This window comes from Aquarana catesbeiana, linkage group LG06 (assembly GCF_042186555.1).
Source record: "Aquarana catesbeiana isolate 2022-GZ linkage group LG06, ASM4218655v1, whole genome shotgun sequence".
Taxonomy (NCBI): domain Eukaryota; kingdom Metazoa; phylum Chordata; class Amphibia; order Anura; family Ranidae; genus Aquarana; species Aquarana catesbeiana.
Window position 1 is genome coordinate 311022171 of NC_133329.1, and position 26738 is coordinate 311048908.

Sequence of the window (26738 nt, forward strand, 5' to 3'; positions counted from 1 at the left end):
ACTCCCCTCCCCCAACACCTGGAAATAGTCACACCCGAACTAAACAAACTCATCAATATATAATTGCTAAGACTTATACTACAGGAAACTCAGACACATAGAGCTGTGCTGGGGGTACTGTTATAAACTCCCCCCGTTGCAGACTAAAATGCACGCAAGTGGCTGTACCCGGACGATCTGCGCATGCGTAGTGTTCTTCATCCGCACGCTGTACTAAGGGTGACGGAGTGTAAACAAACCGTATCCAAGGGGCGGGGTCCAGCAACAGAGTCAGACCTGCATGGACCTACCGCGTGCTGCCTTATCTGTCATCATCCATCCCCGAGCTATCCTTCTGTGCGGGTATAATACATCTCACCCCATCCTCATCATCGTCATACCTTATCAGCAGCATCACATCACCTCATACCTCATGCAGAGCATCGCATACACCATGTATTCCCACACATCTTCTGTGCAGACCATCACATACAACAGATGATCACAAATCTCTTGTGCAGAGCATTGCATACACCCCATATGATCACACATCTGTGCAGAGCATTGCATACACCCCATATGATCACACATCTGTGCAGAGCATTGCATACACCCCATATGATCACACATCTGTGCAGAGCATTGCATACACCCCATATGATCACACATCTGCAGTGCAGAGCATTACATACCCCCCATATGTTCACACATCTTCTGCAGAGCATTGCATACCCCACCTGATCACACTACTTCATGTGCAGAGCATCGCATACCCCACTTGCACACACATCTCCTGTGCAGAGCATTGCGCCAGCCAGACACACAGGACATTGCATAGTTATAGGTGACACACACACTGCCCCTTACAGCATGACAACAGTGAAGGTGTCCCCTGTCCTCCTCTGTGTCTGTAGCAAACTGATCAGAAATCACAAATTATAATCATTGTAAGTTAGAGTGACATACAGTATGCAAGGGCTGCTATGGTGAATCGAATGATTACATTGTACAATAACTGGGTTTTGCATTGATGAATATATTTTCTCCATGGAGGTCCTGGAGATGTGCGAACATGTGGGGTATGCAATGCTCTGCAGGATGCGTGTGATCATGTGGGGTATGCAATGCTCTGCAGGATGCGTGTGATCATGTGGGGTATGCAATGCTCTGCAGGTTATGTGTGATCATATGTGGGGTATGCAATGCTCTGCGGGAGATGTGCGATCTTATGGGGCGTATGCAATGTTCTGCACTGGAGATGTGTACAGAACAGTGCATTCCCCATATGATCACGCATTTCCTGTACAGAGCATTGCATACCCCATATGATCACGCATCTCCTGTACAGAGCATTGCATACCCCATATGATCACACATCTCCTGTGCAGAGCATTGCACACCCCATATGATCACACATCTCCTGTGCAGAGCATTGCATACCCCATATGATCACACATCTCCTGTGCAGAGCATTGCATACCCCATATGATCACACATCTCCTGTGCAGAGCATTGCATACCCCATATGATCACACATCTCCTGTGCAGAGCATTGCACACTCCATATGATCACACATCTCCTGTGCAGAGCATTGCACACTCCATATGATCACACATCTCCAGTGCAGAGCATTGCATACCCCATATGATCACACATCTCCTGTGCAGAGCATTGCATACCCCATATGATCACACATCTCCTGTGCAGAGCATTGCATACCCCATATGATCACACATCTCCTGTGCAGAGCATTGCACACTCCATATGATCACACATCTCCAGTGCAGAGCATTGCATACCCCATATGATCACACATCTTCTGCAAAGCATCACATTACCCCACACGGCCACACATCTCACCTGCAGAGCATTGCATACTCCCCATATGATCACACATGTCCTGCAGAGCATTGCATACTCCACATATGATCACACATGTCCTGCAGAGCATTGCATACTCTCCATATGATCACACATGTCCTGCAGAGCATTGCATACTCCACATATGATCACACATAACCTGCAGAGCATTGCATACCCCACATGATCACACGCATCCTGCAGAGCATTGCATACCCCACATGTTCGCACATCTCCAGGACCCCCATGGAGTAAATATATTCATCAATGCACAACCCAGTTATTGTACAATTTAATCATCCGATTCACCATAGCAGCCCTTGCATACTGTATGTCACTCTAATTTACAATGATAATAATTTGTGATTTCTGATCAGTTTGCTACAAACAGACACAGACATAGATGAGGACAGGGGACACCTTCACTGTTGTCATGCTGTAAGGGGCAGTGTGTGTGTCACCTATAACTATGCAATGTCCTGTGTGTCTGGTAGGGCTGATGACTATTTCCTTAGTTACCAAACAAACAACCAGAAGCAGAGCCATGTCAGAGGCTCAGCCAGATCTCCTACAGTGAGGGACTGATGTCATGTTCTCAGGGAATAGGGGGAACCTCACACGTCATTCTATTTTGCTGATTCTGAATATTTTGTACACCCAGGGAACAGACGGCGATTATTGCGGCAGTCATGTCTCACACGTAAGTACAACCATTGCCTGTTCCCTTTTGTCTATTTCTGTGGTAGACTCATTGGAAACCCCCTGATTTATATAGAAGGGTTTCTTCATCATTTCAGGTTTACACGTCATTGTAAAGGTTTCTCAATTTTACCTAACCTCAAAGTATCCCAGACTTCTACAAAACACGTATATTTCACAGAAAAACCCAACTGTTGGCCCAGAATCATATGATGAACTTTATGTCAGCTTCATGTATCCAGCCCCATTTGCACCCAGGCTATAAAATCATAACTGGAGGAAAAAAGAACAAAAGTTATCAATTCTAGGATAAAGTCAATTTCACAAAATAGTGTGTAAGTGTCATGCCGGCCATACATGCACTGATTTTACATGTGATGAGTTCAGTTTCATTTGATTGGATGTTCTAAATTACCGTTCATTCAGTCCGATCATTTTTTATGTCTAAATTTTAATAGAAAAACTAAACAAAAATTGAAAGTGGGCCTTTCATATATGATAGGTTATGCCATAAACCATATGATCTAAAAACAAGCAGAATTTTTCATCTCATCCGGACCGTTTCCTCTTCTATCCAATCATGAAAAACAATAGGCAATAGAAATAGTAATGAATAATGGGCACCAATTGCTAGATCAGAACATGGAAATGTGGAGGATACTGAGATGTGTGACCAGGGGTGGTAAAAGCAGGTGGTTGAGCCACAGTTTTACCGCCCCTTGACTGCCCACTTGAACAAGGACATACAGTCAGTCAGGAGTGTACCCATGCAGGGGGCAAAGCATTGTGGCCATGGCAAAAATTAAACCCCTTGTCACATTTGGGGCACAGTACTGTCACTGAACACAACACGTTTAAGCAATGCAATGCACACAGTTGTAGTGCCTTGGTGTGGTCTTTTGAGGGTTAAAAAAGGTGGTAAGGAGGCAACATATCACCTCCCAGCCACCTGTCAATTGCCTTCTGAAAAGCAATCCACCGCAGATTGCTTATAAGAGGGGTAGCAAGGGCTATCACATATGAGAATGATCCCTTAGCTCTCTGCTGTATTCCATTGCTGGGAATCTCCTCTGACATCAGGTAGGTTTAGTCCAGTTTTACCACCCCCCCCCCCCCCCCCCTTACGCTCACCTAAAGCCTACAGTACAGTAGACGGAGGAGGTTTTTCACATGCTGCAGCCATTAGGTTGCAGCACATTAGTCCTATTGTTCATACCTCCCAACATTTTGAGATGGGAATGAGGGACACCTACTAGCAACTGTATGTAGGCATAGGACACGCCCCCTGCCACACCCCCTTAAAGGCAAATTAACCCAAAAAAAAGTTTTTTTACCACTACTATTCCTTTATATTGGCTTATAAAATTTACAAATGCAGCAATTTAGAATTTGGATGAAAGGTTTAGCACTGGGAAACGCGTTTGAAAGATAAAAAGTGCATTTTATATACAGCTATATAGATCAGACCAAAATGAGCGACAAATGAGGGGGGCAGAGGGACAAATCAGGGACAGTCCCTCGAAATCATTGACAGTTGGGAGCTGTGCATTGTTGCCTGTTTGGTAATCAATGAAAACAACAACAAAAAAACAGGCATTTGAGGGGGAGGGGGGGGGCACTCTGATAAGCAGCCCACCATGGATTGCTTTTCAGAGAACAAGATAGTGTGAACCTAGCCTTTAAGCTGGCCATAGACAGTTTTTTTTTCACCCCCCCCCCCCCCCCTCCTGGACTAACAGATTCCTCCATCCACTCAAGCAAGGGAGAATTCCTCTTGCTGGAACATTGTAATCTGACAGTATTCTTCAGAATACACTGATCAGTGACTGCAGCCGCTGATCTACAAAAGTTTTCCAGATTGCCCATTTGACAGAAGTCAGTTTAACGACTGACTTCTGTCGAATAGGGACAGCCACACTCGGATCAAAGTTCAGCTGGTCCCCGCTGAACCGCCACATTTTGATCTGTCTATGGCCAGCATTAGAGAGAATTTCCTTTAGTCTGATGTGTTTACAAAGGAAGTTAAGGAAAATCTCCCCATTGGGATACAGACAAAAAAAAAAAAACAAAACTCGACAATGGTTTAAACTTCTTCTACTATTGTATGTTTAAAAGTTAAAATGTTTTGTCTTTAGGTATACTTTTTAATGGCATTGATTTCTGAAAGATACAATGCGCTCATTGAAGGGATCGTTTTATTGTACAATCATATTGTTATATACTATATATGGCCAACATAAGGCTATCCATAAACATAAGAGGGTGGTCAGTGGGGCAGATCTGATCACCATTGAAGCATATTAAGAGGCTGCAGAGAGATTCATAAATTTGTAAAGCTGGTTTTGCCAGCCTTAAAAGTTTATGTTATGGGAGGGGAAGGAACAAAGATTAAGAAGCCGTTTGCGCTTATCAGGAGGGAACAGATATGGGATCATTACCTAATCTGGCTTTTCCACCCATCCATAGTTAGTAAACAGTTAGTTTAAAAAAAGACTATGTGACAGATGTAAGGTTTTTCTTTAGACCTATGTGCATCGTGTTAAAGAGGCCATGTCACCAGACCATTCATTTCAGTAAAAATGTTCCTATAAGATTATACAGTATGTGCATAAAATGTGCAGTATGTATAAATACACAAATCCCGGTTCTGTCAGGGGAGAGGAGGGAGATGTATGTTTCTACTAAGTAGGAACAACCATCTCTCTCCTCCCCTAGTCAGCCACATTCCCCCTCACAGTTAGAACACAAATAGGGTACATATTTAACCCCTTGATCGCCCCCTAGTGTTACCCCTTCCCTGCCAGTGACATTTATACAGTAATCAGTTTCTAATTTTAGCTCTGATCGCTGTATAAATGTCACTCGTCCCAAAAAAGTGTCAAAAGTGTCCGATGTGTCCGTCGCAATGTTGCAGTCCCGATAAAAATCGCAGATCACCGCCACTACTAGTAAAAAAAAAAAAAGAAGAAGAAAAATGCCATAAATCTATCCCCTATTTTGTAGACGCTATAACTTTTGCGCAAACCAATATTGCAATTTTTTTACAAAAAATATGTAGAAGAATACATATCGACCTAAATTGATGAAGAAATGATTTTTTTTAAACTTTTTTCGGGATATTTATTATAGCAAAAAGTACAAAATATTGTGTTTTTTAAAATTGCCAGTCTTTTTTTGTTTATAGCGCAAAAAATAAAAATCTCAGAGGTGACCAAATACCACCAAAAGAAAGCTCAATTTGTGGGGGAAAAAAGGACATACATTTTGTTTGGGTACAACGTCGCACGGCCGCGAAATTGTCAGTTAAAGCGACGCAGTGTCGTATCGCAAAAAATGGCCTGGAGGAAGGGGGTAAATTCTTCCGGGGCTGAAGTGGTTAAGTGAGCGTATATAAATAAATATAGTATATTGACATCTGTGATGCTGTTTGGATGTTTAATTTTGAAAGCCTAAAGTTTAGCGCTGGCCAGTGCGGGATGTACCAACATGGCCTCCGCCTCCTTCTTACTGCTGTCGTCCAGCTTCTTTCAAAATGTAACATCAAAACAGCATCACAGGTGTCAATATACTATATTTATTTATACAGGCTCACTTTAGTGCTAAAATTATTCATTAATTAGTGCTTTAGTGCTAAAATTACTGTTAAATTCAAAACGTAGCTGGGTGTAGTAAGGTGTCGGCTGCCGCCTTCTTCTGACTGCAGGTGTTCTGTCAGACTAGTAAACCTGGTAACAGTGGAACGCATGCGCAGCTGATGGAAAGTCACTTCCATTACCTAATCTGATAGGTCGCCAATTATGATGGAACACCGGCTATAGCCAGCAACACTGATCATTGTATTCTGCCGGCTGGGAAGGCTGCCCTCTGGCAGAACACAATGGCGCTACGGGAATCATTTCCCCATTAGCACTGAGAGTGTTGATGGGGAATTGGCACGTTGTGTTCGTTCAACTAGCTGGTTGAACAAAATAAAATATATGGCCAGCCTAAATGAGGGGAAATCTTCCATAGGTCTTGTTTATGCTTATGTTGCCCTCTGAAGACTTCTGCGTTAGATCTGCGTTAGATAACTCTTCAGACAGGTGGTAAGGAGACGTTATATCACCCATCATTGCTGGATTTAAAAGAGATGCATTTTTTTTTTTGTTTCATTTTTTTAAATCATACTTACCTAGGTGGATGCAACATCGGTTCGATGCTGCATCTGTCCCCGACACCTCTAACACTGAGAACTGAGCGATCGAACACTGATCACTCGGTTCTCACAGCTCTGTGAGCAGAGAGCTGCTGACTGTTAGTCAGCAGCTCTCTGCTCTGCCCCCCCCCCTGCACTACTAAAGCGCTGGGCTGTGGAGGGGGTAGGAGTGGCCGACTCAGGTTCTCAGCAGCCCGCTGAGAAGCTGAGCTGGGTGGTGGTCCAGGCATGTGGGCGAATTCCGACCCCATTGTTGCAATCTTGTCCAAGCCTTGGCCGGCTCTGTGACGTCAGCCGACAGCAGGCTTCAGCCAGCTGTCTGCTGAAAACGGGTAATAGGAGTGCAGAATGCATTGCACTCCTGTGATCCACAGGAGAAATACAGCCAAACGAGCTTTGGCTGCCTTTCTCCTTTAAAGCGTTTGTTAACCCAAAAATGATAAAATTGGATCCTGCTTCTTTAAAGCATGTTTTACAGCACAGTGCTTGTGCTGTGTCATTTGGCCCCCTGTATCACCTGAAATATCTGGCTGATCCTGCCAATTTCTGCCCTCCCCCCTGTAAATTGACCACGGTTCATCATGGCTGCTGAGCCCTGACACGTGCCTCTGTCAGCCGCAGCTCTCCTGTCCTCCTATGTCAGTGATGGCGAACCTTGGCACCCCAGATGTTTTGGAAATACATTTCCCATGATGCTCATGCACTCTGCAGTGTAGATGAGCATCATGTGAAATGTAGTTTCAAAACATCTGGGGTGCCAAGGTTCGCCATCACTGTCCTATGTGCTCCTGTGTCCCCCCCCCCCCCGCCTCTCTGCCCCTGTGTTAGTGTCTACCCCTGCAACTCCTCATGCTATCATAGCTGTTTAAAGTTTATATAATCCTGCTGGTGTTTTATTAAAAAATACCTTGTTTACCAGGTTTCAGAGCAGCTCCCTGCGGTCACGTGCTCAGCTGGCTCTCTCTCTCTTCTCTCCTCCTCGCGTCCCGTCTGACATCAGCGGGGGAATCCTGGCCCCGCCCGCTGCATCTGTCAGCAGAGCAGAGGAGACAGCCGGCCGGTGACGTGCTTGCAAAGAGCCACTCTGAAAGCCAGTAAACGAGGCATTTTTTTTAATAAATCACACAGACAGGAGCAGCTGTCATTAGGGAACTAGCAGGATTATGAAAAGTGGTATAAGTGGGTTAACAACCACCTTAACTCCTTAAACCCCCCCCGCCTGAGCGCCGCAACCACGGTCATTGAACACAGTTGGGCTGCGGTAGCGGGTCGCTCTCTGTGCTGGCCATGTAACCAGAATTCTAGCTACCTAGTCCTGTGATCTATGCTGCAGAGGAGAATTCAGGTTCAGATTGGCTAGTCCGCCCCTTTAGCAGAGTTGTAAACATTTAAAGCGGAGTCCCACCCAAAAATGGAACTCCCTCTGTCCGGATTCCTCCCCCCCCCTCCGGTGTCACATTTGGCACCTTTCAGGGGGGAGCAGATAGCTGTCTAATACAGGTATTTGCTCCCACTTCCGGCGAAAGATCGCTGCAGTATCCGCGGCGATCTACGCCAATTCTGGCCCCTTCTCCACCCCCGCTGCCTTCTGGGAGACACACAGGTCCCAGAAGACAACAGGGACCACTCAGAATGCGCAGCGCGACTCACGCATGCGTAGTAGGGAACCAGGCTGCGAAGCCGCAAGGCTTCACTTCCTGATTCCCTTACTAGCAATGTAAGGGAATCAGTGCTCCACTTGGAGCTAAGGGACGGGTCAGCTTCAGCTGAAGACATCGCGGGCGCCCTGGACAGGTAAGTGTCCTTATTTATAAGTCCTTATAAGTCAGCAGCTGCAGTATTTGTATTGACTACATTTTTTCTTTTAGGCGGAACTCCGCTTTAAGCCCTTCTATTAGTCAGTATCTACCCCAGCTGGACTGTTAGGCCCCTTTCATATAGCTGCTCCAATCAGGCCCACCTGTCAGTTTTTCAGGCAGACCTGATTGGATGGTCCATGCAGCCCTATTGACAGGCAGGTGTAAATGGACTTGTGCTAGTTTACACCCGTCTACTTCCAGGTCCCTTCTGGTCCAAAATGGGGAAGAGGACTGCATCCTTTTCTGATTTTGCAGAGCAGATCAGAAGCAGCCAGATGTAAAGGAACAGTGGGGTCCATTTACACCTATCCTCCCATAGAGCCCAGCTCTGCATTGACTGAGTGGGCATGGATGTGACATCCGCCTCACTCTGCTCTGATCAGCGGGGATCTGCTCTGACCCTGTGCTCATCGCAGCAGACGGCGCTCTTTCTGAAAGAGGTGTTATACAAACTCCTCGTGTATCAGTCAGCTAGTTAAAGCCGTATTAAACCCAAAAAAACTAAAATGTAATATATTGCAGCTTACTGATCCACCTTGTGGTGGCTGCATTCATTTATTTTTTATTTTATTTTAAGCCTTTTTCCCCTTTATTTATACATGGTGATCCAGCAAATAATACATCCTATCTTTGGGTGTCTCCACTGCACTGAAGGAGTTTCAATGCTAAATTGTTTCTTCCTGTTTCTTTAAAATTCTGTGTACATTGAGTCACCATGTATACCTTGGAATTGTTTTAAAGATCCTCATCTGCATTAATTGACTTTATGCCTGTGTCTACAATTCACTGATAAACAATTAATTCTGATGCACTAAGCACAGAGAGTGTAAGTGATGACGACTAATGTGCCTGGATGTAGGAACATATCTCCAGCATCCCTTTAGATAAGCATGTTCCTCCCTGCTGGCCACTGGATGTAGCTGTGCTGTGCTGATCAGTTGCTTGATTACCACTGTTCCAGAAAAAGGTCTGAGAATGTAGTCAAGCAATGGATGGGCAGACAGCATAGATCAAGTCTACACCATCCAGAGGCTAGCTTCCTCCCTGGAACATGCACATCTAAAGGGTGCAAGGGATTGAGTTCTTTCATTGTGAAGGGGGAGGGGGGGTGGAGGCAATTAGTAGGAAGCGGATGTATCATACCCCCATCTGGCTGTTTTGAAGTGCTGGAAAAATTTAAAAAACAGCAGCTGCAGCTATTGGGATGGACTAGGATATGCACATATTTTTCAAGTAAGAGAAACCATTTAAACTACAGTACCTGACCATGAGATTGTGTTTCCAGCGCCTGGTTTGACAGCTGTCTGGTATGAATCCTGAGGGGGAACGCCGAACCAAATTTTAAATAAAAAACCTGAAAAGGCCTGTTAAAAATGTTAAAAAGCCAGCTGCTACAAATACTGCCAATTATGTCCCAAGCAGACATCATTCTCGCCAGGTCAACAATTGAGGAAGAGGGTCAAAAAGATACCCGCTTCCTGTAAAACAGACACCTCAATGTGTTGGGTTGGGGAAGAGGATGAGCGGTACTTTCACTTTTGAGTGACGGTCCGCTTCAAATTGTCAGGTATGTATAGTAAAAGCTGAAAAGCTGACAACATACAAAGCCATTCACAACTCTACCCCGAGCTACATCACCAATCTTGTCTCCAAATATCACACAAATCATTGTCTCCACTCTTCTCAAGACCTCCTACTACTCAAGCTCTCTCGTCTCCTCCTCCCATGCTCGTCTCCAGGATTTCTCCAGAGCCTCTCCCATCCTCTGGAACTCGCTACCTCCATCTATCCGGCTATCCCCTACTCTTGCTACCTTCAGGCGATCCCTGAAAACTCATCTCTTCAGGAAAGCCTATCACATCTCTAACTAATCATTTACCACTTCCATCAGCTGATTACCCACAGTTACAACCTTTTGTACCACCTGCCCCACCCTATTAGATTGTAAGCTCTTCTGAGCAGAGCCCTCTTAATCCTCTTGTATCTTATTGTATTGTCCTATGTCAGTGATGGCGAACCTTGGCACCCCAGATGTTTTGGAAATACATTTCCCATGATGCTCATGCACTCTGCAGTGTAGATGAGCATCATGTGAAATGTAGTTTCAAAACATCTGGGGTGCCAAGGTTCGCCATCACTGTCCTATGTGCTCCTGTGTCCCCCCCCCCCCCCCGCCTCTCTGCCCCTGTGTTAGTGTCTACCCCTGCAACTCCTCATGCTATCATAGCTGTTTAAAGTTTATATAATCCTGCTGGTGTTTTATTAAAAAATACCTTGTTTACCAGGTTTCAGAGCAGCTCCCTGCGGTCACGTGCTCAGCTGGCTCTCTCTCTCTTCTCTCCTCCTCGCGTCCCGTCTGACATCAGCGGGGGAATCCTGGCCCCGCCCGCTGCATCTGTCAGCAGAGCAGAGGAGACAGCGGGCCGGTGACGTGCTTGCAAAGAGCCACTCTGAAAGCCACTCTGTAGCCCCATTCCCAGCCTAACCCATTACTATACTGATAATCAAAGTCCCTATGGCTGAATTAAAATTGCAGCATTGTCAAACATTGTGCTTTAGCGTGATTTCCAAAATGCTTTACTCTGCTTTAGCATTTTGGTACATATTTTTATTGTAGGTTTTATCACAATAAGAACGCAGCAAAACCCAACAACATATAGGGGTTGATTTACTAGCGGCAAATAGACTGTGCACTTTGCAAAGAAAATTAAAACAAAACAGCATTTTTTTGCACATGATTGGATGATGGAAGTCAGCAGAGCTTCTGCTCATTTACTAAGCTTTGGAGTAACTGCACTTGCAGAGTGCAACTGCACTTTGCAAAGGGCACAGTCTTTTTGCCTTTAGTAAATCAACCCCACAGTATGCTAAAATCCTGCCAAGGATAGGAAAACATTTCAAAACTCAAAAGACCCACCAGGGAATACCACCCTCTGCAATTGAGTTTCCTCTTGTTGCTGTGGCTGTCACACAGCACAGGGTTTTGTAGCTGGGTGGGCCTGATGGGGATTACAAGACACTAGTTCCCAGTGAGGTCTGATCCCCTTGTGACCGGCAGTGGGCAGCCAAACAGCCAAAACAACCTGCTATTAGTTATGGAATCCGCTCACTACTTGCTGTCAATCACAAGGAGAGAGCAGATCTAAAGGGAAACTAGTCCCTTAGCTTCCCTATCAGGCACTGCCCACTGTCAGTGTGACTGGTTGCTAAGAGCCTGTCAGCTGCGAAGCCTACAGCATCCTTAACAACTACTGAGAGCTGGAGACAGGAGGGGGCAGTGGTGACAACTATGCCACTCTGAGACAGGCACTCTGCCTGTCTCTGTACACCAACTTAGAGCTGGTCTTAATTACTTCCAGTTTTGTTTCCTATGAACTGGAGGTCACTTTGTCAAAGTGGTGCTATGAATAATTACTTGAATCGTCCACATGTTTCTGTAAAGCTACTGAAACTGGTAGCAGGGATTTTCAAATCTGGTACAGGCTATTTTAAAGGGCTATATTCTGGCTTCTCTCCTCTCCCCCCCGGCTGCTGTGGGGTATGCTTCAGGATGGAGAGCGGAGGAAGGGGCCAGTAAATATGTAATTTACTGGCCCCTTCCATTTCCAAGTGAACACACTCACTCACGGTGTCCATTCATAACTGAAGCATAGTAAACTGTGTTTACTATGCTTCAGTTTGTGAATGAAAAGGAAGCTGCTCAGCACAGAGCACTTCCCATTCATTCAATTGTTGCTGTGAGGGATCCACAGTTGAAGAAGGGGTCTATTGTTGCTGGGAGGGTGGTCAATTGTTGCTGGGAGTGATCTACTGTTGAAGGGATGGGGTCTAATGTTGCTGACTGCTAGAGAGGATTTATTTTACTGCTTTTCTTGCTATCATTAACAAATAACATACAAATTACTTGGCACCACAAATGTATACTTGCTTCTATATTCTTTAAAAAGGGTGGTACTCGGAGATGGGTAGGGGGTGGAACTAAGAGGTGGAGCTCAGAGGTGGGTAGGGGGTGGAAACTAAGAGATGGTGCTTAGAGGTGGGTAGGGGGTGGAAACTAAGAGATGGTGCTCAGAGGTGGGTAGGGGGTGGAAACTAAGAGATGGTGCTCCTAGGTGGGTAGGGGTGAAACTAATAGATGGTGCTCAGAGATGGGTAGGGGGTGGTAACTAGGGGATGGTGCTCAGAGGTGGGTAGGGGTGGAACTAAGAAATGGTGCTCAGGGTAGGGTTGCCACCTTTTCATCAAGTCAAACCCGAACACTTTAACCACTTCAGCCCTGGAAGAATTTACCCCCTTCCTGACCAGGCCATTTTTTGTGATACAGCACTGCGTCACTTTAACTGACAATTGCACGGTCGTGCAACGTTGTACCAAAACAAACTTAATGTCTCTTTCTTCCCACAAATAGAGCTTTCTTTTGGGGGTATTTGATCACCTCTGCGGTTTTTATTTTTTGCGCTATAAACAAAAGCACTACAGCCCCCTTACATCAGACATGACACTAGAGCCCACTTTACATCAGATATGACACCAGAGCCCCCCTTACATCAGATATGACACCAGAGCCCCCTTACATCAGATATGACACCAAAGCCCCCCCTTACATCAGATATGATACCAGAGCCCCCACCCACTTGCATCAGATATGACACCAGAGCCCCCTTACATCAGATATGACACCAGAGCCCCCCTTACATCAGATATAAAACCAGAGCCCCCTTACATCAAATATGACACCAGAGCCCCCCCCCCCTTACATCAGATATGACATCAGAGCCCCCTTACATCAGATATGACACCAGAGCCCCCTCTTACATCATATATGACAGCAGAGCCCCCCTTACATCAGGTATGACACCAGAGCCACCCCCTTACATCAGATATGACACCAGAGCCACCTTACATCAAATATGACACCAGAGCCCCCCGTTACATCAGATATGACACCAGAGCCCCCCTTACATCAGATATGACATTAGAGCCCCCCTTACATCAGATATGACATCAGAGCCCCCCCTTACATCAGATATGACATCAGAGCCCCCTTACATAAGATATGACACCAGAGCCCCCCTTACATCAGATATTACATCAGTGCCCCCTTACATCAGATATGACACCAGAGCCCCCCCTTACATCAGATATGACACCAGAGCCCCCGCTTACATCAGATATGACACCAAAACCCCCCCTTACATCAGATATGACACCAGAGCCCCCCTTACATCAAATATGACATCAGAGCCCCCTCTTACATCAGATATGACACCAGAGCCCCCCCCTTACATCAGATATGACACCAGAGCCCCCCCCCCTTACATCAGATATGACACCAGAGCCCCCCTTACATCAGATATGACATCAGAACCCCCTCTTACATCAGATATGACATCAGAGCCCCCCTTACTTCAGATATGACATTAGATCCCCCCCTTACATCAGATAAGACACCACAGCCCCCCTTGCATTAGATGTGACACCAGAAATCCCTTTTACATCAGATATGACACTAGAGCCCCCCTTTCCCCCTGTACTCACTGAACACTAACTGCAAAGAAGTTCCTCATTTCTCTTTCTAGGCTCCACACACTCCGTGTTCGTTCCTTGGCAGTGCTGCTGAGACTTTTCAGTCAGTTCTGCTCTCTATAGCCACCTGCAGGCTGGAGGGAGGAGAACACCTAATCCTCTCTCCAGGTATGAGCCACGATCCTATCTGAATAATGTGTCCGGTTTTCAGTGGGGCTCAAAACCGGGCACATGATTCAAATCCCGGACTGTACGAGTGAATCCCGTGCAGGTAGCAACCCTAGCTCAGAGGTGGGTAGGGGTGGAACTAAGAGATGGTGCTCAGAGGTGGGTAGGGGTGGAAACTAAGAGATGGTGCTCAGAGGTGGGTAGGGGGTGGAACTAAGAGATGGTCCTCAGAGGTGGGTAGGGGGTGGAATCCAAGAGATGGTGCTCAGAGGTGGGTAGGAGGTGGAACTAAGGGATGGTGCTCGGAGGTGGGTAGGGGTGGAAACTAAGAGATGGTGGGTAGGGGGTGAAAACTAAGAGATTGTGCTCAGAGGTGGGTATGGGGTTGAAACTAAGTGATAGTGCCCAGTGGTGGGTAGGGGGTGGAAACTAAGAGATGGTGCTCAGAGTTGGGTAGGGGGTGGAAACTAAGAGATGGTGCCCAGAGGTGGGTAGGGGGTGGAACTAAAAGATGGTGCTCAGGGGTGGGTAGGGGGTGGAACTAAGAGATGGTGCTCAGAGCTGGATAGGGGGTGAAAACTAAGAGATGGTGGGTAGGGGGTGGAAACTAAGAGATGGTACCCAGAGTTGGGCAGGGTGTGGAACTAAGAGATGGTGCTCAGAGGTGGGTAGGGGTGGAACTAAAAGATGGCGCTGAGAGGTGGGTAGGGTGGAACTAAGAGATGGTGGGTAGGGGGTGGACACAAGGGGAAGTACCTGCACCTATTCTCTGAGGAAAAAAAGGCCTTGGTGGTCACCATTGGCTCTATACATAAGCAGATGCAAATTAATACTTTCAGTCCATTACAAATGTATGAGTGTATGTTTATGATTACATCAGCATTTCCGATCATTAGACTAAGCTGGAAGAGCCAAACAATATCCTTCACTTTATATATGAACAGTTTGCGTCAAAAGAAAAACGTCAGCTTACCAGGTTAGTTACATTCGTGTCGGGGAAGGAAATAGCATGTCATTTATCACTTTATATCTTCCAGTTGAGTGCGAATAGCGAGTGTATTCACTCGCAGAGCACAGATTTGCCAGTCTAGTGTGCGTTACAGGTGTGATTTATAGAGTCACAATGAGCAAGTCTCAGTTCTTTTACCATCTGATTCACTTTATCAGACCATCTAAAAACATTATGTTCCAGAAAGCAGAAGCGTCCAGTAGACTCTCTGGGCATTTGAGGATCTAATGTGCTGCAGCCAGGCTCCTCAATGGGGCTTTTAATAAGTTCATTGCCCTTCACGCTGGTTATATCTCTGTAAGACTCGCCTCTTCTCCCATCTTTCACGGGAATGAGGAGATTTGAACACGGGACGCATGCTGCACCCATTAATTCAGTAAGGACCAAGAGAGATTTGCCAGAGTTATTTTTAAAGGTGAAATGTGTGTAGCGATCAGGAGCGTTCTGCCTCATTATATCGCAGCCATTTCTCGATACGGCAGATTTGTTTAATAGGTGAGAATCAGTAGATTAAGCATTTATGACTAATATTCCCTGGATATAAGCCTTGTATTATGTCTAACCTGGATAAATTATGAATCGTTAGGGCACTCACTGTTAAACAGCTCCTTTCTATGGGTTATAACAAGCAGCGATGCAGAGGTGCTGATTATTCCTTTATTGCTGGAGGGGCCAGGGATGAATACATAAGACATACTGTATATACACTCACTGTGCTCATGCACACATTCATTTAATTGTGGCTCATTTTAAAGCTTTAGATGTTGAGTAGGATGAATGGTAATAGATGTCTGATGTAATTTTCTTCTAATTGTACAGTGTTTGATAATAACGGCAATGGCACTATTAGTCTTAAAGTCTTTGGCACTGAGCTATTCATGTCAGGTTAACCTTTGCATTTGCATTGTAGCATGGTTAAGTAGGATGGAACATGTAATTAGGATATGCATTGTAATAGACATGTAGCAAAAGTGTGCCTATTCATTGAACAGTAGAAACGTAAAAATGTAGCATGGTAGGATGGAACATGTAATTGGAATGTGCATTATAACAGACAATATTTTGCTTGGAGATAGATTTAAAGGGAATATCTGTAATGTTATACATCAGGGATGTTACCAATGTATTCATTTGTCCTAATGGTGTACATTAAGATTGAGGAAGTAGAAGGTTGACGCATACCTATACTAAAATGCTAACATGAAGCTATGTTCCTAGTTTTGCTAAGACAGATAATTAAAGTGGTTGTAAATCCACTTTGAAAAAAAAAAAAAACTAACACCTGCAAGACTAATGCCCTGTACACACAATTGGACTTTCCAACGAAAAATGTGCGATCGGAGCTTGTTGTCGGAAATTCCGACCGTGTGTAGGCTCCATCTGACTTTTTCCATCGGAATTTCCGACACACAAAGTTTGAGAGCTGGATCAAAAAGTTTCCGACAACAAAATCCGTTCATATAAATTCCGATCATGTGTAGACAATTCCAATGCACAAAGTGCCACGCATGCTCAGAATCAAGCAGAAGAGCCGTACTGGCTATTGAACTTCATTTTTCTCGGCTCGACGTACGTGTTGTACGTCACCGCGTTCTTGACGTTCGGAACTCCAACCAGCTTTGTGTGACCGTGTGTATGCAAGACAAGTTTGAGCCAACATCCGTCGGAAAAAATCAGATGGATTTTGTTGTCGGAATGTCCGATCGTGTGTACGGGGCATTAGGCATAATGAGCTAGTATGCATAACATACTAGCTCATTATATAATACTCACCTGAGAGCGAAGCCCTCGCTGTAGTGCCCGTACACAGCATCTGCCGGCGACATCACTCCCGGAGGTTACCTCCGGGGTTTCGCGGCTCTGGCGCTGTGATTGGCCGGAGCCGCAATGATGTTACTCCCGCGCATGTGCGCGGTAACGGCACACTGACTGAAGCAGCGGCACATACGTGCCATTGCTTCAGTTTGTGTCAGTGCGCATGTACCGATGACGTCGGTACATGCAAATACAGGGGATATCTCCTAAACCGTGCAGGTTTAGGAGATATCCTGGGTAGCTACAGGTAAGCCTTATTATAGGCTTACCTGTAGCAAAAAGTGGTCTGTAAGGGTTTACAATCACTTTAAAGAGTAATAGAAGTTCTGAAATGCATATCTTTCCTGGAGAAAATGCTGCTCCAGACTCTCTCCAATAGTGCTCACATAAAAACCTAGTTATTGGATCATAAATGGGTGGAGGCTAGTGTAGCCAAGGACTCGGCTGCAGGAGCAAGCCAAAACACTGTCTGCAGCTGTGCTTGAACTTTGATCAAACAGACAAGCTGAACTTCAGTGCACTGTCAACTGGCATCAGCAGGGGGAGCAGGTGAGTCAAAAGTGCCCCATAGACTTTAAAGCATTTGTTACCCTATTACTGTAAAAAGAAAAAAAAATGTATTCTGTCCCTTTAAAGCAGGGATCCTCAAACTACGGCCCTCCTGCTGTTGCAGAACTACACATCCCATGAGGCATTGTAAAACTCTGACATTCACAGACATGACTAGGCATGATGGGAATTGTAGTTCCTGAACACCTGGAGGGCCGCAGTTTGAAGACCCCTGCTTTAAAGCATGAATTATGCACAGTGCTTGTGCTGTGTAATTTGGCCCTTTGTATCACCTTAAATACCTGGCTGATCCTGCCTGGTTCTACCCTCCCCCCTTGTAAACTGACCACAGTTCATCATGGCTGCTGAGCCCTGACACCACGGTCAGTTTACGTGGCCGCGTTTCGTCATCCGCAGCTTTCCTCTGTCCTCCTCGCCCCCTTGCCTGTCACCTTGTGACAGTTCCTGCCCCTCCCTTCCTGCTGCTGAAATAACTTTAGTATTTTAAGGCAACCCCCTGTGTTAGATAATGCAATGTCTCCAGTGTGTGTGCTTTATTAAAAAAATGCCTCTGTATACCTTATTTCCGAGCGCCGATTGGTGCTCACGTGGCCGGCCGCCTCTCTCCTCGCCTCCTCCTGTCTGACGTCAATAGGGGATTCCTGTAGCTGTCAGATTGGGAGAGGGCTCAGCAGTGCTCGGAAATAAGGTATACAGAGGCATTTTTTTTATAAAGCACACACACTGGAGACATTGTATTATCTTACACAGGGAATTGCCTGAAAATGCTAAAGTGGGGTTACAATCACAAGCTGACCACAACAGAGTGTGGGAATTGAAGTCCATGAAAGGAAATTTATTGTGGACTTCCATTACTCAATGGACTCAGTGGACTCCCAGAATTTGGAGTGAGCACATCCGACCATTCAGACTTGGCGATAGCTGGAGCAGAGACCTTGGGTTTACAGCTGGGAGACAAGAAAGAGAGGATCAGGGAGCGTGGGGACTTGGACTGTGTCATTACTGGAGGAAGCCTCGTGCTGCACCGATGCTACAGCTATACCACAGGATAAACAGAGGACCCCCTACACATTGTGGAACTTCTGTGGCTGTATCGCTGGACTTGTGAGAGGGCCAAGTAGCCGCATCCTGCTGTCTTTATCGGAAACTAAGCTTAAAAGGGCTAGGCACATACCTAATAGCTTATAATACCGCATGCAGATTCCCATGGGGACTATGCTTATGTGCACTAACTGCGATATGGGCCTCAACGCTAGCTGGGTGGAGGGAAGGGTGTAGGACTGTCCATCCATATAAGCCACCCTACAAGGACTGCTTGTATTACTTGTGGGAATAGGGATAGTTCTGCAGTAGACCTTGGCTTTAGTATAACCATCTCTAGAGTGTAACCCAGATTAGTTATAGAACTACCATTCACATTTAAGTTGATGCCTAATTGCACTGTTTATTGCTGAATTTGTTGATTTATGAGTTGATCCCAGCCTAGTGGTACAGAACTCATTTACCACTAAACAGTCTTGTGTCTATTTTCTGATATTAATTTACCACCAATTTAAAGTGGTTGTAAAGCCTCAAGGTTTTTCACTTTAATGCATTCTATGCATTAAGGTGAAAAACTTTCTGTGCTGCAGCACCCCCCAGACCCTGTCCCCCTTTTTCTTACCTGACCCTGACCCGATCCAGCAATGTGCACGAGCGCAGCGGCTCCTGCTGCTGTCTCTCTCCTGAGACAGCAACAGGAGCGAGCCCACATGGATGCCCCCAGTAAAAGTGGGGGCACTTGATCAAGAGGGGCTTGGAGCGCCGGCGGGGCACCCCAGAAAAAGTGGATCAGGGCTGCTCTGTGCAAAACGATTAAACAGAGCGGGTAAGTATAGGCATGTTTGTTATTTTTATATATAAAAACAAGGGATTACAACCCTTTTAAAGGCATGCTTGTGTCTTTATAAGTGCTTGCAATGACTTTCATTCAACCAGGTGTGCCACAGGGCTGAGGTTATTCTTGGAGTCGAGGCGCAGAACAGAGAACTCAAATTACTAAGTGGCTCCTTCAGGGCTAGCTCTACGCTAACAATTGTGAACATCACTGAATTATGTATCTTTTGTAGAAAGCTTTGAAGCTTGGATGGCATTAAGGTACCTGAATCCTAATGCCTGGTACGCACGATGAGATTATCAGACAAATAATCGTTCGGTATTCGATTATATCAGCCCCATACCCCAGGAAACTAAGCAAGACGTGTCTTAGCTCACCAGCAAGATTACAGATTTCTTATTGCACCTGCCAGTATGACATTATTGTTTACACTGGACACTTCTACATACACTGTTGATGTATTATGACCCGCAGCCCGGTAACAAACGTTAGACCCCTCTCACACTGGAAGCGTTTTTCAGGTGCTTTAGCGCTAAAAATATTGCCTGTAAAGATGCAAACTCAGTGTGAAAGCCCGAGTGCTTTCACACTGGGGCGCTGCGCTGGCAGGACGTCAAAAAAAGTCCTGCAAGTAGCTTCTTTGATGCACTTTAGGAACGGGTATACACCGCTCCTAAAGCGCCCCTGCCCATTGAAATCAATGGGCAGCGCCGCCGAAGCGTCTGCAGAGCGCCCCAGCAGCGGCGCTTTGCGGTCGCTTTTAAGAAAAGAATATCTAATGAGATAATTGAATCACATGATGCATTTTTTCCCAACTATCTCATGAGTTAATGAAAATGTCAATTCTCTATCACCTTATGAGGTGTTTACCTTAAAAAGCAAAAACACTTGGTAAATACCCCATAAAATGGTGTTAAAGGATCACTAAAGTTATTTTTTTTTTTTTTAAATAACAAACATGTTATACTTATCTCCACTGTGTGGCCCCGAACCTGGTCTGTCTCGGCTCCCCCCCGCAAGGACTCAACACTTTCATGCGAGCTCCCGTTATACAGCCAGCAGCCATAGCCACTCACTGTATCACTCGGCCCCGCCCCCCGGTGCGCTGCGTCATTGGATGTGATTGGCAGCAGCGCGAGCCAATGGCTGCACTGCTTTCAATCCATCCACTGTAACCAATCAACGGCCAGGCTGAGTGGCGAAGAGGATGTCAGGAGTGAGAGCGGGACTTTCGAGGGGTCAGGTAAGTAAAACGGGGGCTGGGGGGGCCGGTATTGTCAGATGTTTTTTCACCTTAATGCATAAAATGCATTAAGGTGAAAAAACTTTTACCTTTACAACCCCTTTAAAGTCAATTCACTAAAGGAAATAAATAAATAAATTCATGAGTTAAAGTAGTGATCCATGCATGAGGTATATAAGGAATGTAAAAATGTAATAGCCAATTTGGCGTAGTCTCTACCTTTTTGGATTAGTTTCTCAACAGTAATGCATAGAAACCTAAATAAGTTAAAAAACAGAATCATTGGGGCTGATTTACTTAAAGTATAATAAAAGGCTGACAGTGGGGGGTATCACACACAATCCGGTGGCTGCAGCTTTTGGATTATGTGTGAAACTGACAAGCAGACTCCCGCCTGTCAGGTGAAAGCATTCAGCGGCTGCGCTGACACCCGATTGCTTACACATGCCGCCACGCCATGTTTTCTGGGCACCGCTTGCCCATCTCTGGGCCTGAGACTGACATGCCGGCGGGTGGAGGGGAGGGAGAAGAGTGGACACACACGTTTGCTCTCCTTCCTTTTTGCTGTGACCCAGGAAGCGATGTCTGTGACGTTACTTCTGGGTCAGCCTCTCAGTGTTCAAGGCTAGCATAGCTGGGAAGCAATGTTTTGTAATGCAGGGTCTTTTAGACCCTGCATGTCTCATTAAAGAGAACATGTCACCTTAAAATCATCACATAGGGGACTTTTTGTCCCCTATGTGATGAAAAAAAATAAAGTTATGCCCAAGCACATAAAACCTCCACCCCAAATTTTTTGTGCCCCTCACCCCCACATATACGCACATACGAATGTAAATGCATGCGTCGGGGCTCCTACACCTGAAAACATAGATTGCGATACACATGTTACATATCACTGCAGACGAGGCCAATAATTCTAGCACCAGACCTCCTCCGTAACACTAAACTGATGCCCTATAGGCATCGCCTTTAGAAAATATAGGTTACTGAAGTTTGCCACCATGTCACGGGCACATACAAAAGGTTTGACATGTTGGGTATCTATTTACTCAGTGTAACCTCGTCTTTTATATTGTACCAAAAATCCAGGAAATTTATTGTGTTTCTTTTGCCCTAAAAATAACTTTTAGGGCAAAAGTGGGGTTTTTATTGAAATTTTGCGTTTCCTAGACCTTTGCAGTAATATGATGTGACATAAAAAATTGCAACTCCCACTATTTTATTTTTCAGGGTGTCTGGTTTCAGAAAATATATAATATTTGGGGGTTTTGTAATCTTTAGGATTAACATGATCTTTGATGAATTTGATGATTTTTTAAACGTGTGCAAAAATGGCTCTGGCAGCGAAAAGGTTAAACCATTTTACCTCTTTATTAGCAATAAAAACTGACAGGCGTTCTAATCCTTCTCCACTGTATCCATTCCACTGAATATCACATCATGAGATAAAATATAGATGGTTTCATGAGATAAATACCTCACATTCTGATGAAATAACTCATGCTTTAGTTTAGCGTTTTTTTGTGAATTGCAAAACGTTTTTTGAAATTTTTTTTTTTTGTCTCAGATTTTAAAGAGGAAAATAACTCTTAGTGAACTGAGCCCACAGTTGGTAAAGTTGTGTCCATGGTTACTTATGTCTTATTGCATAAGACAATTTCATAGGACAAAGTCAAAATGACCAGACCATTTTTTGTGATACGGTACTACGTTACTTTAACTGACAGTTGCGCGACACTGTACCCAAACAGAATTTATGTCCTTACTTTCCCACAAATAGAGCTTTCTTTCGGTGGTATTTGGTCACCACTGCTATTTTTATTTTTTGCGCTATAAACAAAAAAACTCCTACAGTATTTTTTTTGTATTTTCTGCTATAAAACATATCCAATAAATAAAATGTAAACATCTAATTTCTTCATCAATTTAGGCCAATATGTATTCTGCTACATATTTTTTGTAAAAAAAAATCCCAATCCCAATTGATTGGTTTGCGCTAAAGTTATAGCGTCTACAAATGATGGGATAATATAATGTATTTATATTTACTAGTAATGATGGCAAACAGCGACTGCGATATTGCGGAAGACAGTTGGGACACTAACTGACACTTTTGACACATTTTGGGGACCAGTAACATTAATACAGTGATCAGTGCTAAAAATTTGCACTGTCACTGTACCGGTACTAATGACACTGGCTGGGAAGGAGTTAACCATCAGCGGGGATCAAAGGGTTAACTGTAAGCCTAGCCAGTGTTTGTGCACTGAGTGGGAGGTGCTTTTACTAGGGGAAGGCATTGATCCATGTTCCTGCATTGCAGGAACACAAGATCAATGTCTTCCCTACTGACAGAATGGCAATCTGCCTTGTTTACATAGGCAGATCACCGTTCTGGCTCTCTGCCTAATGATCGTCAGGTGCCAGCAGACATCGAGTCTGCGGTACCCGCAGATTAGCTTCCGCTGTGTCTAATCACACGCTTGTGCGCCCCAGACCAGAAGAAGTGACACCTTGCCACAGTATAACTACGTTTTACTGAGGAAAGTGGTTAAATAGGTAACTTGGCCCTAATAGAGGGACCTGTACTGTGAAAGTTGTGCCTAAAAAGGCAAACACAGAGCAGCGCACTGGTCACCAATATTTCCTGTAGTCTTCCTGCACCTAATATGTTTCACCAATAGTGGCTTGTCATGTGGAGGTGGCCATTTTAGAAGAGGCAGGCTGTTCCTTCCTCATGTCAGAGCTGCCCCCCTGGTGATCTGATGACTGGTGGGGTAATGATCATGAAGCAGCAGGAGAAGTGTATGAAGCACATATCGCCAGAAAGAATGAAGCAAAAACATTTTTGTATATCAGGTCCCAGGGCAAATCTCTCCAACAAGCTCTCAGGAGAACAGCGAGCAGCAGAGTTGTGACATAACCATCTGTCACTTCATACAGTATCTCACAAAAGTGAGTACACCCTCACATTTTTGTAAATATTTTATTATATCTTTTCATGTGACAACACTGAAGAAATGACACTTTGCTACAATGTAAAGTAGTGAGTGTACAGCTTGTATAACAGTGTAAATTTGCTGTCCCCTCAAAATAACTGAACACACAGTAGGATTTTCGACAACAAAATCCATGTTTTTTTTTTCGACGGATGTTGGCTCAAACTTGTCTTCCATACACACGGTCACACCAAGTTGGTCGGAATTTCTGAACGTCAAGAACGCAGTGACATACAACACGTATGATGAGCCGAGAAAAACGAAGTTCAATAGCCATTGCGGCTCTTCTGCTTGATTCTGAGCATGCGTGGAACTTTGTGCGTCGGAATTGTGTACACACGATTGGAAGTTCCGACAACGGATTTTGTTGTCGGAAAATTTGAGATCCAGATCTCAAATTTTGTGTGACGGAAATTCCTATGGAAAATGTGTGATGGAGCCTACACACGGTCAGAATTTCCGACAACAAGGTCCCATCGAACATCTTCCGTAGGAAAATCCGACCGTGTGTACGGGGCATTAGTGTTTTGGCCTGCAGACCCTGAGAGCCACAGAAAAATAAAAGTTCTACTATAGATTAGCATCTTTGCTCTCTTCCCTATTCCACAATGCAGTGCCTGGGGCCTCAGTGATCTTTCACCAGGCCCAAGCACTGTGGGTATGCCTAGCCAAATGCAATAACCAACTTGCCGGGAAGTCTATGTTTTTATAACATCTTTGGGGGAGATGCAGAAGTGGATTTGGCCAATGCACTGGAATGCTGAAGGCACAACATGGTACCAGAGAGTGTCTGCTATGTGTCTATGGTGTCACCTTTCTTTCTGGTACAATGTGACTAGGGTTGCCACTTGTCTAGGATTCACCCAGACAGTTTGGGTTTTGAAACACGTGTCCAGGTTTCAGGCAGACTGAAACCTGGACACATTATTCAGACTGGGCTGTGGCTCCCCAAGTAACCAAGATAGTCACACACAAATCTGTTGCTGTGTGGGAGCTGCGGGTAGCTGTCTGGGGGCAGGTTGGGCATCACTGGGATGCAGGGTGATGATTTCAGCAATAGCAATTTGGCCACAATCACTGTTCACTGCGGCATGCTATGCGCACAACATTTTAAATCTTCTTGGTGCACCCAAAGGTGTCCCAGGCTGCTAAAGTGTTCGGGTTTGGCTTGAAGAAAAGGTGGCAACCCTAAATATGACAGATGTGCTCTATGTACTATATGCATATAAATGAATCTGATAAAGAGAATCATGGGTTCATTCATACTAGAGTTATCTGCTGTGATGCATTGTAATGCACGCATTTCAGCGCACGTTATCATGCATTGTTAAGGAAGCTCATTCATTTAAATGGACTGGCAAACATACCACAATAAATCTAACATTGTACCTGCTGCGTTTTTAGTAGTACAGCCCACCATGATGCACCATAGTAAATTTGTATTGTAGTGTATGCAAAGATCATTTCTAAACTGTCCTGGACTTCAGTTTTATGGTATTTAATCTGAGAGTTAGCTAACTAGCTCAAAATAAACTAAATTCTGACTTTGTTTAATATGAGTTTTGAATAATACTGTATCACATAGATGTGATCAATCTATAATGATGGCGAATATGATATTATTATTTTGTTTAGTTCTACTACTACCACTGCTTCTACAAATAATACCCAAAGTTTGCATCAGCTGCAGCCTTCTAATACTAGTGACATTTAGTCCCGGTTCACACTGCATGCGATTTGAACAGGAATCCTACGTATTCCTGTTTAAATCACATGCGATTCTGCAGCAATGCGATTTGAGGCATTCTGTATGGCTCAAATTGCACTGCATCCATGCCAGAATCATGCAGGACCCTTTTTTCTGCCCCACCAGAATCGGATTGTATGTGTGAACACAACACCAATGCTATCCGATTCTGCAAATCGCGCTGCATTTTCCAAACTGATTTAGGGGTGTCATTGACATAAACACCCGCAGCGGTTCGCATGAATAGGGTGCGATTTTGATGCGGTGTGTGAGCCGGGCCTAAGTAGCATTTGCCCTGTCCCTATGGTGGAGTCATTGGGGGGATTTACTAAAACGGGAGCACACAGAATCTGATGCAGCTGTGCTGAGTAACCAATCAGCTTTTAACTTCAGCTTGTTCAATTAAGCCTTGACAATAAAACCTGGAAGCTGATTGGTTACTATGCATAGCTGCACCAGATTCTATGTGCTCCAGTTTTAGTAAATATCCCCCATTGTGTGTCTAGAGCAGAAGAATAATCGGTGTGTCTGCTTCACAAGCCTGAGTTAGAGCAGGTGCATTCATAAAAGAATTTGGAGGACGCAGTGCGTTCCACATTCCTGGTCTGGCTGCGAATCCCACATCTGAGGTTCTTTCCTCCCACCCTGTGGTTTTTCGTTACTTCTCTGCAAGTCAGGCTTTTCCTTTGTGTTCTTCTGTTAGAAATCTGAGATGGGGATAATCAGTGCAAGCTGCTAATGCTTAGTTATGCCCATAAAGTGAATTTGAGTTCAGTAAAAGATAACTGCATAACACTGTCTCAGCATCTGTGCTTGTGTGAGAATACAGGTACAGCAGGATGCTTTAGAAATCAGATGGTGATCCAAGTGGTACATTCATATTTTGGTTTGCATTCAGTAACAATAGCAGAGACAACTTAGCCCAGGTTCACTCTGCCACCACTTTTAATGCTACAAATTCGCATGACAAGTTGCGCCCCATTAATGACAATGGAAGCGTTCTAATCTGTGCGACACAAGGAAAAAGGTTCCTGTACTTTGGGGCAACTTTGACACAACTTGCAAAAATCGCAAATGAAGTCTCGCTGGGATGTTGGCTTCAAAGTCGTGGGACTTCGAAGCCACGCTGCTGTGAAGCGGCTCTAACAGTGTTACTGCTGGTAGGCATATGCAGTATCTATAGTTCATA

General features: G+C 44.8%; 1 protein-coding gene across 1 annotated transcript in view; it reads left to right on the forward strand.

Annotated features, from left to right (window-relative positions):
- The first annotated feature begins 221 nt into the window (after positions 1-221).
- Positions 222-26738, forward strand: part of DRC11 (dynein regulatory complex subunit 11) — a 302548-nt gene continuing 276031 nt past the window's right edge. Inside the window, exons 1-2 of the mRNA XM_073633646.1 lie at positions 222-342; positions 2502-2540. Coding sequence (XP_073489747.1) covers positions 281-342; positions 2502-2540 — 101 coding nt within the window. The 5' untranslated portion in view covers positions 222-280. The remainder of the gene's footprint in view (positions 343-2501; positions 2541-26738) is intronic.